At 49.8% G+C, this 11831-nt stretch overlaps 4 protein-coding genes across 4 annotated transcripts; 2 read left to right on the top strand and 2 right to left on the bottom strand.

The window, feature by feature from the left end:
• Positions 1 to 281: 281 nt before the first annotated feature.
• LAESUDRAFT_755829 (uncharacterized protein) lies at positions 282 to 1033 on the bottom strand (the record flags this gene model as incomplete). The annotated part of the gene is made up of 6 exons (XM_040912084.1): positions 282 to 308; positions 365 to 420; positions 474 to 600; positions 661 to 745; positions 796 to 890; positions 950 to 1033. 6 exons carry the CDS (start codon positions 1031 to 1033, stop codon positions 282 to 284), a joined length of 474 nt encoding a protein of 157 aa, XP_040768064.1.
• Positions 1034 to 1309: 276 nt separating this feature from the next.
• LAESUDRAFT_721661 (26S proteasome regulatory complex, non-ATPase subcomplex, Rpn1 subunit) lies at positions 1310 to 4904 on the bottom strand. The gene is made up of 12 exons (XM_040908051.1): positions 4731 to 4904; positions 4624 to 4680; positions 4406 to 4570; positions 3903 to 4357; positions 3452 to 3849; positions 3249 to 3395; positions 3088 to 3194; positions 2656 to 3034; positions 2272 to 2591; positions 1832 to 2222; positions 1661 to 1779; positions 1310 to 1601 (listed from the first exon to the last, which is right to left on the bottom strand). Exons 1-12 carry the CDS (start codon positions 4860 to 4862, stop codon positions 1401 to 1403), a joined length of 2871 nt encoding a protein of 956 aa, XP_040768063.1. The 5' UTR covers positions 4863 to 4904; the 3' UTR covers positions 1310 to 1400.
• A 1804-nt stretch (positions 4905 to 6708) lies between these two features.
• LAESUDRAFT_693883 (uncharacterized protein) lies at positions 6709 to 8490 on the top strand. The gene is made up of 10 exons (XM_040906176.1): positions 6709 to 6971; positions 7038 to 7108; positions 7165 to 7181; positions 7244 to 7309; positions 7374 to 7516; positions 7573 to 7741; positions 7794 to 7933; positions 7993 to 8059; positions 8118 to 8145; positions 8208 to 8490. The coding sequence occupies exons 1-10, from the start codon at positions 6944 to 6946 to the stop codon at positions 8370 to 8372; spliced, it is 894 nt and encodes a 297-aa protein (XP_040768062.1). The 5' UTR covers positions 6709 to 6943; the 3' UTR covers positions 8373 to 8490.
• A 1244-nt stretch (positions 8491 to 9734) lies between these two features.
• LAESUDRAFT_673025 (uncharacterized protein) lies at positions 9735 to 11258 on the top strand. The gene is made up of 8 exons (XM_040905512.1): positions 9735 to 9836; positions 9893 to 9909; positions 9961 to 10026; positions 10091 to 10233; positions 10290 to 10458; positions 10511 to 10656; positions 10719 to 10785; positions 10836 to 11258. Exons 1-8 carry the CDS (start codon positions 9792 to 9794, stop codon positions 10912 to 10914), a joined length of 732 nt encoding a protein of 243 aa, XP_040768061.1. The 5' UTR covers positions 9735 to 9791; the 3' UTR covers positions 10915 to 11258.
• Positions 11259 to 11831: the final 573 nt, after the last annotated feature.

The raw sequence follows: 11831 nt of genomic DNA, 5'->3' as shown, positions 1-11831 counted from the left end.
GTCCACTTATAATACTTCGAGCTTGTATACATGTATCGTAGTGAACTTCTTGGATACCCCTGTAGAGTTACGCCTTCTGAATACCCCTACGGTCGTCCTTGCGGACTGTTCACTCACACTCCTTCATGCTCTGCTCTACAGTAGCTGTTCATGTTAGTGTATCTGTAATAACTGACTCCTCTTATACCAGAGATTCAATGACGCTATTACATAGTTGTGCATCCCGTGCAAGCTGTGAACAAGCGGACAGAAGCAGGCAAGAGGTCACATATAGGCAAAGACTAGAAGCCACGACGATTGACAAAATCCTAAGATGATCAACGTTAGACGTTGTGCTGATGGCCTCGTTGAGACATTGACTTACCTGCAGGTCCTGCGACGTCGCGACAGCGAGAACAAACTTCCGATCCCAGTCTGTCACTAGCCCAAGAACAATATGAGTTGCTTCCATAAAAATACATGCGCCAGCATACCCAACGCAAAGATATTCTGTCGTAAGAAACCTTCGAGATCAGCGAGAGGCGTCGAGGGCGTTATGAGAGTATACGGATACGACGACGACCGATTGAACTTTGTCATGTATCGGATCACCTTGTCGTTCTGCAGCAGAATACTTCATTAGAGTGTATGCTCTGCGCAGGCATATGAGGTTCCGCTCACAGGGCTTGCCTCTCCTGATTCCCATTTCTCCTTCAGCGCCGCCACATCCAGGTATCCCAGAGGCTTGCGCTTCTGATCAAGGACACTACTCACAAATCATGCAGACCAATCTTCCAAAGGGACATGAGGACTCACGGAATGTGGGAGAAGTCACGCTCGTACGCCAGCTCTATTGCCCGAGAAATGGCTTCACCTGAAGGAAGAGCGAATGCGGGAGGCAATTGCATGTCCTGACGACATCCTATGTGATCAGTTCACCGCTCCGCGCTTCAAAACAGTAGTCTAGCACCTCCACGACCGCCCCGCGATACTTGTCTGCTGGAGGATGAGAGCTCTGGACATCAGAAGTACTGGCAATAGAGATGGTGGTCATTTCAGCAGTGTGGTAGAGTCGTTCAAGATTCGCGGAAAGCTCGTAATCAAACGGCAGAAAGGGCTAAGATCACTAGATCGCGCTCAGGTGGTCCAATATATAAGCAGGTGGGAAATGAGGTGGGAAATGAGGCATAAGAAGTGGTAAGAGTGAATCAGGCCATCTTGCGCTCGTATAGTGGCGGTCTTAGTTCACAGAATAATTCGTTATGGCAAGGCGCCGGCCGTTCAAGCTCCAGGTCCGCTCACGTTGGAAGAGGCAAGCACAAATCTAAAAAGGCTGCCGACCAGTGAACACTTGATGATAACATTCGTATTTCTATGTCCATGCGAAAGCGAAAAGAATTAGAGTCGTACAACAGCTACAGCTACAACTCCATCTTATCCTCTTTCTCATAGCCAGGATTTTTTTCCAGAATGACGAAGCCCTCGAGCACGTGCGCGTACGGAATGTACTCCTCGGTGGCAAGCTCGGCTCGTTCTGTTGTGCCCAACCGGACTGGTGTGGAATGCGTCTGGAAGCCCGAGATCGTTCTTGGTTTGCCAGCTTGGCCGACCACATCGACAGCCTGAGCATACCCAGATCAGCATTATGCTTGACCCATCCGACGGCCGAAAGAGTGCATACCTGACCGACGCGGACAGTCACAGGGAAGTTCTTCAGCTCTTCATTGAGCGTGATCAAGAACCTCGGATACATTGCTGGGGCAAGGAAATACAGCATCCAATGATACTTGTCAAGAATGACTGCAGGAAAGTAGTTAGTAATTGGGGCACACATGCGAAGAACCTCACGTACAGCCTTTCGCATCCGTGAATGCAATCAACGTCGCCAGCAGACCAGCAACAGCCGTCCTACTCATGATATTCCGGTCACAGAAGTACGGGTTGATCGTGAGAGTGCCCTTGCCCATGTGCACCAGCCCTTGGGCTATGCGCACCATGAACAAACAGTCGGGCTCCTTGTAGTAGTAGCCCGCCAGTTGCCGAAGCATCTGCGCTAACCGCGCATTATTCGTCCCCGCACCGATGAGACCCATTGCGAAGATGGCATTGAGTGCGACTGCTAGGTCATTGTCGTGACTGTACTTAGACAATGTATCCATGACTGGTAGTTGAGGATTTGATGCGCTTAGCAGGCCAAGCGCGAGAGGGACAGCTTTTCTGATGATCGGCTCGCCATATTGCATCTATGAAAACGGTCGGAGAATGTACGTGGTGTACTGAGGTATGACGCACCAAGTGACTCAAGGTTCTCATGGACATCTCTGAGCCAACCTCCTCGCCCATGGCTACAAGAGCAATACCAAGGACTGCGAACGCCTGGAATGTATCATCTTTGGGCGGCTCTTCTGGAGCGGCATCCTTGTCCTTGTCCTTGTCGTCTTTAGACGGCTTTACGACGTGCTCGTCGCAATGATGTAACATCTCCTGGATCTTGAGCACGTCGCCCGAACCAGCATACGCACAAGTGTCAACAAGGATGACAGCCTGCTTCGAGATGTGGTGCTCAATAGCCTTGAGCGTCTCAACAGTTGCGTCCGAGCCGTCTTGCAGACCTGTAGTGCGCGTCGGGAGGAGGATTGTCAGCTACAGTTTGATCGATGGCTTGAGACGGTGCACCTAGATACAGCAGCGCTAGGCCGAGGATCATGTATCTCGCCCACTTCTCCTCCAGCTGTTTGTCCTCGCGCTCCATCAGCGTCTGTAGGATCGTGCTGGCAATCTCGCCATTCCCGCTGCCGACGAAAATGAAACCCAAAGCAAGCGCCGAAAGCGATGCGATCTCCATCGAGACACTATCATCAGCGATGTATGGCAAGAGCAGCTGCAGGATATCCTCGCGATGCGAACCAGCATACGCGAGACCAAGGCCGGTAGTCGCGCTGGTTCTCAGCGGCAGAGACTTGCTCTTGACATACTCGCTAAGAAGAGCAAGAGCAGCGTCAGCTTCCGTGCGCACGCCCGTGTTCAAGATACCAGTGGCCAAGAGAGCACCAGCCTAACAATGGTCTGTTTGAAAGGGGACATTGCGTAGTAGAACCATAAACATACCTTGATGTGCTCTTCCGAGGAGTATGTGTACTTGTCGACGTGACTGAGACCGACATCTGGGTCCCAGAGCAAGCTGAGACCAAGACTTGCGGCAGCGCTCATCATGCCTAACAAAATGAACACTCAATAGTCTCAATCGAAGAAGAGATCATGGTACATACCATGATCCTTATTCTTGTAAATCCAGCTGTTGCCTTCCTCCGCTTCAACCATGAGTTTGTCGTTACCGAAGCCTGCGTTTACGAATGCGTTCACGAACGTGCCTGCTAGATTAGCTCGCGCAGAATCAACGTTCGCTGTTGATGTCCCTGTAGACCCATCAAATGTCAGCCGAACTGCGGAGCAAAGTCCCCCTCGCACGCACTTGTGTTCTCAAGATGCGACTTGTAGACATCTTCGAGGCTCCTCGGCTCGAGGACACCCAGCTCCTTTCCAAAGTCGCGGAAGTGCTCGCTCAAATGCGTGTTGCTGAGACACTCCACAATATCTTCTTGCATCTCAGACTCCACATCGTCAACATCATCCTCAGAACTTTGTGGTTCCAACCATTGAGTAGGTATTTGAGCACGTGCGAGCAGAAAAGCAAGTTGGCGTTTCATGAGCGGATTCGCTGGCGCGTTGAAGTCGTGTCGGATGAGATCCGGATCGGCAAGTCGTATCGAGAGTGAGAGTGCCTGAGGGAACTTATGATGCTGGACGTAGATTCTGTGTGTCGTACGCAGGAATGCACGATCATCTGGAGTCGGGAGGAGGTTTACGCAACTACGCAATTGCATCAAAATCATATGCATGGAGTATTTTTTAAAAATACGCACCGAATCATGTACTGGCACACCCGCTCGTACGTGTTCTCGTCCACAAGCTCCACAATCCGATCAACAATCTCTAGCTCCTCCAGCAAGTCGACGGCATCAGGCTCAGCGTTGTGATGCAACAGAAATGTTGCGCACTCCATTGCCAGAGCGTGCAGATCGTCGATACTACCAACCACTTCCGCAGGTTTCTTCTCCGGCTCTTCGTTTGCCTTCTCTTTCTCTGGCTCCTCCGTCGTGACCTCCACTGCCTCTTCACCAAGTGTGCGTGCAGTGTACTCTTCTCCAAGCTCCGCGGCAAGGTGTCTGACGTACTCGTGTCCCCAAGACCCTGGCTCTGACAGTGGTGATGATGCGGGGCGGAGTGAAGCAGAAAGCAGGCGATAGCGCAGCGTGCCACGGGGTTCTGTATCAGAATAGGTCATGGCAAGGACTGACAGAATGTCCGCGAACAAGCTCTGTTTGACTCTGTCAGCTACGATACGGTGCATTTGGAGTGAACTTACCTTGTCCTCTGACGGCGACCATGCCTCGTACAGTGACTGAAGCTCGCGGTAATGTGGACGTAGGAACTTCAACGGCTTAGGAACGGATGTCATGGACGATGTCGACGTTCTGATCAATGTCCGTAGAGTCTCGAGGGCTGGCCGATATAGCTCTGTATTGGGCTCCTGCGTTCGGTGTGTTTCGTTCAGTAGCTCGGAACGAGATCAATATGCCGTACCTTCAGCCGCTCAACGAGCATCTCAAGCTCATTCTTGAGTTGCAAGTCTTCCTCTGACTGTTGTCAGACTGTAAGTCATCATCCTACCACGCTCGCAGCATACGCACCAGGTCCTCGCCCTCCTTCTCATCTCCTTTCTTCTTAGCTTCTTGCGCCTTGCCTGATTCTGATTGCTTCTCCTCTTTCTTCTTCTTGGGATCCTCAGATGTGACGGAGATGGTGGCGGTAGGTTCAGGCATGATGAAGAATGGTTTGGAGGGAGATGAGAGTGAGTGCGCAATCCAAGGCGCGTGCAAGTGTACGCGTATTACGCGTCGCGTCTATTTAATTTACGTAATCGTTTCTTCAACTGAGATAAGTCCTTTTGCGCGTACTTGACATTACGCTGAATCTAGCTGATGAGCTTTTCAATGTTCCCGGAAGACTTTAACACTGCAGATATGGCACCATCTTTCATAGTGGACTATGCCTAACAGATTTTGATCTGGTCCTTTGCCTTTGAGGCGTAGACAAAATATGAATATAATTTGAGGCCATGGTTCCAAATTCAGAATATGCTATGTCAGTCTGGCAAGTTCGTCCGCCAGCGTTGCGCCATGCGCCCTACCATCTCTGACTTAGGCAGTGAAAAAAAAGTGCAATGCTGTCGCTTTTCTGGCTAGACTTCCTGGGGACCATGTATGGCTTGGTCGCGCATCAATTATCCGGTCGCTTTCTAAGTCGTCTTACGAGGAGGAATTCTCATGGATGCCCTTCGGTCTTGTCGCCCATTGCGATAGAAGGGCAACTTCTTGAGGAAGGTTGTTACAGTCTATTGGTTCGCCAATGACGCTTGGCTCATTGCCCAGGTTGATCCCGTTGGAAGGTCAGTCTTGGGATTCATAGGTTAGCACGATGTGATTCTTGTCACCGCTTGGCTTTCTTCAACAAGTAAAATCGTTGCACCACTGGATATACTATTCGTGCGTTTACGTCGCCTACATGGATGGAATCCGTGGATGCGCGGAGCCCCTATGTGTGGTCTCATATTCTCACAGCCGCTGGAATTGTCCTATGATCAGCTCGAAATACTCTCGACTCTCAAAGTTTACGAAGAATTGTCAATCTAATACGTTTGCACCAGGTCAGTAAACAGATCAGGCTGTTTATACTCTGATTGGACGTTGATCACATGCCGTTCGCATTGTCAGGCGAGGACAAGCCTCGAGGTGAGTCAAACGGTCACTCGTCGAGCTCACATGCACGGCGATCTAGTCCAGACTGCTAAGACGGAGTCCGATTCTATCCTTCGGGGATCATCTGATACTTATGTTGTCTTTCGAAACGTCTGATTTCGACTTCCCGTGCGGCCTCTTTCAAGCAAAGTTCACTGTGACGGTTATCTCATGTCGGAGGTTGTTCTCGCCGAGATCACGACCATGCGATGGCGATGCTATGATGCGCGCTCATCACTAATAAGATCAGCTCGAGCGTAATAAGGACGTGCACTAGCAGTCCAAAAACTTTACAGTCATTCAGGACCGTCCCCGATAGCGATAGAACCGACTTCCGGAATGCACTCTCTATTAGTGACTTCATCTCTTCGTGGCTTCCGCCATCTATGATGCTATCGAAACATGCAGCATGTTGGACGCCCAGATCGGAGACGGCGTTGAGCTTCCGTTCTGATCGCGCCCGGTCTCATCGGAATATGGCGCAAACCAAATTTCTACACGTGCGTTGCTGTGTAGTTAGCGTCTCTCTCAAGGATTCCAGGGTACTTCGTTCGATCTGTCGGAATAACAGATACTGTCACGATTGACAGATATAGTAGATGAACTGCTGACATTTCGCCGGTCGATCGCATTTACATCCTCCTGCAGGCAACATGATCCCACTTGTCCAAGATGAGGCGCTCGCCGGCTTGACGCAATTGATTGTTCCTTAGCGTTTCAGCACACAGCTTCCGCTTCGGCGACGGATGCATGAGTTTCGCTTGGAGACGCGGGGCCCATGCGTGCAGTGGCAGCAAGTCACCCCGGTCACGATAGTCGCTCCGTGAAATGCATGTTACTAACCGAAGCTTGTGCATGAGATAGTAGTACTCGGTAGCGAAGAGAAGGCGACGCCAAGTCATCATTTGAATGGGATTCAATATGTGGACTTTTATGTCTTACCATTGGTCATCACCGTTGTTGATCACTGCGGCATGAGAAGATCTATCCCCAGTGGTCGGACACAGACCGGACGTCAGCTCTACATAAGCCACATTGTCTTCAAAACGAGGCTGTTCCCTCTTATTTAGCTGTTCCCGCAACGACTCTGCCACCGCGTGCGTGCAATGCCATCGGATGATAGGGATACGTTATGTGAGTATCAGTACCACCAGATTCAAGTCGCTGCGCAAAACGAGATATCCATACCTCTCTTCGCAGCGAATAGCTACTTTGCAGTCGCGGCGATGAGCTTCCTTGTATACGATACACTCATTCACATAGGAGACGAAGTACGGATCTCTGAATGTCCCTTTTCCCTATGCTCAGTAGTTCTCCACCTTGTCAGGTCGAGTACATATGGTGGTGAGATAGTAGTATGAAAGTGTTCATTGATGAGTTCTGCTTATTCGCCTCTTGTCTGGCAGTGGCCGACGCTCCTGGATCAAGTATGCGTATGCCTTCATAAGACATGTTCCCTACCTTGCTGAGGTGTATGTACTCCAACCGCTCTGATTAATCAGATCCTTATACTAATAGCTTCCTGCATGGTCATAGGGGCCTTCTAGAGATGATTGCACCATCTCACTCGCAATCTGCTCATCCCTGGCGTACCGACCAGTGCCGAATCTGGTTGATCTTCCAGCTCACTCTGAACGAGACTTTAACCGTGGTTGTCGAGGCAGTGTTCATCGCGCGCAGTACGTCCTACGTTGACACGACTATCGACGCTGAAGTGCTGAAAACGGTACCCGAGTATACGCAATGTTCAAAAATAACATGTTGATCGTCGCGACGGTATTGTCGCTCTATCTCGCAGAAATTATTGCAATGATCACGGTCATAGCCCTCAGTATTCCAAGGATGGATATAAGTACCTCAGCCTGTTTCATCACACGGACTCCTCCTATCTGGACATCGTACTGGTATGATGCCAAAGATGCGACCTATCGTATTTTGATCATTCATGATTCACAGGATTATATCGCTTTCCTTCGAAACAATTCTATTTGCCTTGACCATGTCCAAATTTATCGCTTTGAGAAACTACGGGGGCAGGGAGTCGTTTATGTTTCTTCTGGTACGCGATGGCACCTGGGCATATGCCCTCATTTTCTGTGAGCATGTTTGTCACTACCTTATACACGTCAGTATCGGCTCATCTGGCGATCTCCAGTGATCATGCTCCTCAACACCTTGATGTATCATCTTGTGGATAATCCGCTTGCGGGTGTTTGTTTCCTGTAAGTCACTCTATCTCTGAGAGGAACATATGGATGCAACTCATGTCGCTTCGCTCAGTTGGCAGCTCTCCGTAATGTCATTTGCGGCAAGTTCATTCTGGTACTCGCATACATCTTGTCCAGTAGAGCTCATATAAATCTTGCTCAGGGATCTCATGTCCTGTTGAATTTGCGCCGCTTTGCGGTGCGAAGTCCGCAATCTGACTCTCTGTGGACAGTGGAAGAATTCGAGACCATACAATACGCTTGCCCTCCGTTATCGCAATGGTGCATGGATACAACGGAAGAAGAAGATAGCACGGCGCATGAATAGACTGAGTTGATTGCGGAGCGCTAGAGACAACCCCACCGAGCGGCGTGATGATGGGCGAATTTGACACTTCTCCGGTCTGTTTTTGACAAACTCTGGTCACTTCAGTACATAGGTAGGCTGTTTATAGTACTTTGACTGAACGTTGAGTACATGCCGTTTGCATTGTCTGGCGAGGACAAGCCTCAAGGTTCAAATGTCGAATGTTCAGTGGTCGAGCTCACATGCACAGCAATCTAGTCCAGACTGCCGAGACGGAGTGAAGAGTCTGTACTACCTTCGCAGATCATCTGATACTCATGTGGTTGTTCGGAACGTCTGACTAGGTCTGACTTCGACTTCCCGTGCGGCCTCATCAAAGCAAAGTTCACTGACCATTATCTCATATCGGAGGCCCGGGTGTCTTCACCAAGATCACGATCATGAAATGGCGATGCGCGCGCTCATCGATCATCACCAATAATATTAGCTCCAGCGGTCCGAAACATTTACAGTCATTCAGGATCTTGTCCGGGACGTCCCGCTAGCGATAGAACCAACTTCGAGAATTCACTCTCTATTAGTGACTTCATCTCTTCATTGCTTCTGCCGTCTGTGGTGCTATCGAAATCATGCAGCATGTTGGACGTTCAAATCGGAGACGGCGTTGAGCCTCCGTTCTGATCGCGCCCGGTCTCATCGGAATACGGCGCAAACCGAACTCGCTCAGTTCTCCATGTGCGTTGCTATCTAGTCAGCGTCTCTCCTGTGTTTATTAAGGATTCCAGGTGACTTAATTAAATCTTTTGGAATCACGAATGCTGTCACGATTAACAGGTTTAGCAAATGACTTATTGACATCTCGCCGGTCGATCGCAGTTATATCCTCCTGCAGGCAATATGATTACACTTGTCCAAGATGAGGCGCCCACCGGCTTGATGCAATTGATTGCTCCGTATTAAGCTGGTGCACACAGCTTCTACTTCGGCGACGGACGCAATAGTAGTTTCGCTCGATGACGCGGGGCCCATGCGTGCACACTGCAGTGCCAACAGGTCACTCCCGGGGTCACGATAGCCGCTCCGTGAAATGCATGTTTTAGTAACACTCGGTAGCGAAGAGAAGCTGCCAAGGCATCGGTCGAATGAGATTCAGTACGTGGAGTTCTATATCTTGCCATGAATCATTACCCTTGCTGACCGTGACATGACAAGACCTCGTGCTTATCATCTTGGTCCGTTATCATATAGAGCAAAGGCCACCTGTACATGAGCCACGTTGTCTTCGAACTCGCCGTTCCCGCAACAACTCTGCCCCGCATGACTGCAACGCCATCGGATTATAGGGATACGTTATGTGAGTTTCAGTACCACCAGATTGCTGCGCAAAACGAGATATCCATACCCCTCATCGCAGTGAATAGCTACTTTGGAGTTGCGGCGATGAGTTTCCTTGTATACGATACACTCATTCACATGGGAGACGAAGTACGGATCTCTGAATGTCTCTTTCCCCTAAGCTCAGTGGTTTTCCACCTTGCCAGGTCGAGTACATATGGCGGTGAGATGGTAGTATCTGAAAGTCAGTTCTGCTCATTTGCCTCTCTGGCAGTGGCCGACGCTCCTGGATCAAGTATGCGTATGCCTTCATAAGACATGTTCCCTACCTTGCTGAAGTGTATGTACTCCAACCGCTCTGGTTAATCAGATCCTTATACTAATAGCTTCCTGCATGGTCATAGGGGCCTTCTAGAGATGATTGCACCATCTCACTCGCAATCTGCTCATCCCTGGCGTACCGAACAGTGCCGAATCTGGTTGATCTTCCAGCTCACTCTAAACGAGACTCTTACCGTGATTGTCGAGGCAGTGCTCATCGCGCGCAGTACGTCCTACGTTGACACGACTATCGATACTGAAGTGCTGAAAATGATACCCGAGTATACGCAATGTTCAAGGATAACATGTTGATCGTCGCGACGGTATTGACGCTCTACCTCGCAGAGATTATCTCAATGATCACGGTCATAGCCCTCAGTATTCCAAAGATGGAGATCAGTACATCAGCCTGTCTCATCATACGGACTCCTCCTGTCTGGACTTCATACTGGTATGATGCCAAAGATGCGACCCACCATATTCTGATGGCTCATGATTCGCAGGATCATATCGCTTTCCTTCGAAACAATTCTATTTGCCTTGACCCTGTTCAAATCCATTGGTTGGAGAAAGTATGGGTCTCGGAGCAAGGAGTCGATTATGTTTCTTCTGGTACGCGATGGCACCTGGGCATATGCTGTCATTTTCTGTGAGCTTGTTTGGCACTAGTACCTTACACATGTGAGTATTGGCTCATGCGATGGTATCCAGTGATAATGCTTCTCAATACCTTGCTGTATCATCTCGTGGATAATCCGTTAGCGGGTGTCTGTTTCTCGTAAGTCAGTCTATCTCTGAGCAAAAATCAACTCAAATTGTTTCGCGCAGTTGGGAGCTGACCATAATGTCATTTGCGGCAAGTTCATTCCAATGCTCGCATACATCCTGTCCAGCAGAGCTCGTATAACTCTTTCTCAGGGCTCTCATGTCCTGTTGAACTTGCGCCGCTTTGCGGTGCGAAGTCCGCAATCTGATTCTCTGTGGACAATGGAAGAGTTCGAGACCGTACGATACGCTTCCCCTCCGCCATCTCAACTGCGCGTGGATACGACGGAAGAAGGAGAAGATAGCGGCACAGCGTATGAGTTGACTGAATCGATTTCGGAGCGTTAGAGATAACCCATCGAGCGGCGGGATGATGATGGGCGAATATCACACTTTTCCTGACTGTTCTTGGCAAGCTCTTTGTTCACTTGTCCGCCATGACTGTCCGTAGTCGCTCCACTGCAATGTCATGTAACCTCATGCTGGATTTCATCATATTTACTGGGCTTCTCACGCCATCGCTCTCGCATAAACCAGAGACAGCCAGAGACATCCGATTCTGCTTCACTCTCAGGCTTCCACGCTGGGCAGGGGTTAGCACGCTATCGCCTGCAATGTTTCGTGCAGTCCCGGATGTTATCACGCTGTACGATAATTGATCGATGGTCTGAAACTTTCGACGCTCAATCGCTTTATTATCCTGCATGCGCTCCACACTCCACGTGATGAAGCTGCATCAGAATGGATTGACATTGACCTGCATGCGAGGACATCTTTGCCTCTTCACAGATGGCAGAGACGCGTTGTGGACTACGGTGTGCGACCGTTGCGTTCCGAGTCTGCGGCACCAGGAAAGAAATCGACGTTGAACGTTTCCCGGGGGATTGTGTAGTGCACGTACCTGTTATGTATTGCAGCGGTTCTGTCTGTTGTTTGGAAACGGCGCTGCCGCGCCAACTACACCCAGTGAAAGAGACATGCATATGAATCGTTATGCTGTAGAGGGTGGAGTCGAATGTCGCTCTAGGCCTCCATGCGCCGCGGTAATTGATGATTGAA

The sequence above is a fragment of the Laetiporus sulphureus genome (genome assembly GCF_001632365.1).
Source record: "Laetiporus sulphureus 93-53 unplaced genomic scaffold LAESUscaffold_5, whole genome shotgun sequence".
Classification (NCBI taxonomy): Eukaryota; Fungi; Basidiomycota; class Agaricomycetes; order Polyporales; family Laetiporaceae; genus Laetiporus; species Laetiporus sulphureus.
This window is presented reverse-complemented; position numbering and strand designations above follow the sequence as displayed.

Bases quoted from the DNA above. Each gene is read 5' to 3' on its own strand.
- LAESUDRAFT_721661 (XM_040908051.1), bottom strand. From the start codon at position 4,862: ATGCCTGAACCTACCGCCACCATCTCCGTCACATCTGAGGATCCCAAG. The intron at 4,571-4,623 runs GTACGGCATATT...CACCGAACGCAG, and splicing joins TGCTCGTTGAGCGGCTGAAG to GAGCCCAATACAGAGCTATA. The intron at 3,850-3,902 runs GTGCGTATTTTT...GCAATTGCGTAG, and splicing joins GTGTGCCAGTACATGATTCG to TTGCGTAAACCTCCTCCCGA.
- LAESUDRAFT_693883 (XM_040906176.1), top strand. From the start codon at position 6,944: ATGCCATCGGATGATAGGGATACGTTAT. The intron at 7,517-7,572 runs GTACGTCCTACG...ACGGTACCCGAG, and splicing joins GGCAGTGTTCATCGCGCGCA to TATACGCAATGTTCAAAAAT. The intron at 7,742-7,793 runs GTATGATGCCAA...CATGATTCACAG, and splicing joins CCTATCTGGACATCGTACTG to GATTATATCGCTTTCCTTCG.
- LAESUDRAFT_673025 (XM_040905512.1), top strand. From the start codon at position 9,792: ATGAGTTTCCTTGTATACGATACACTCATTCACATGGGAGACGAA. The intron at 10,027-10,090 runs GTATGTACTCCA...GCATGGTCATAG, and splicing joins GTTCCCTACCTTGCTGAAGT to GGGCCTTCTAGAGATGATTG. The intron at 10,786-10,835 runs GTAAGTCAGTCT...TGTTTCGCGCAG, and splicing joins TTAGCGGGTGTCTGTTTCTC to TTGGGAGCTGACCATAATGT.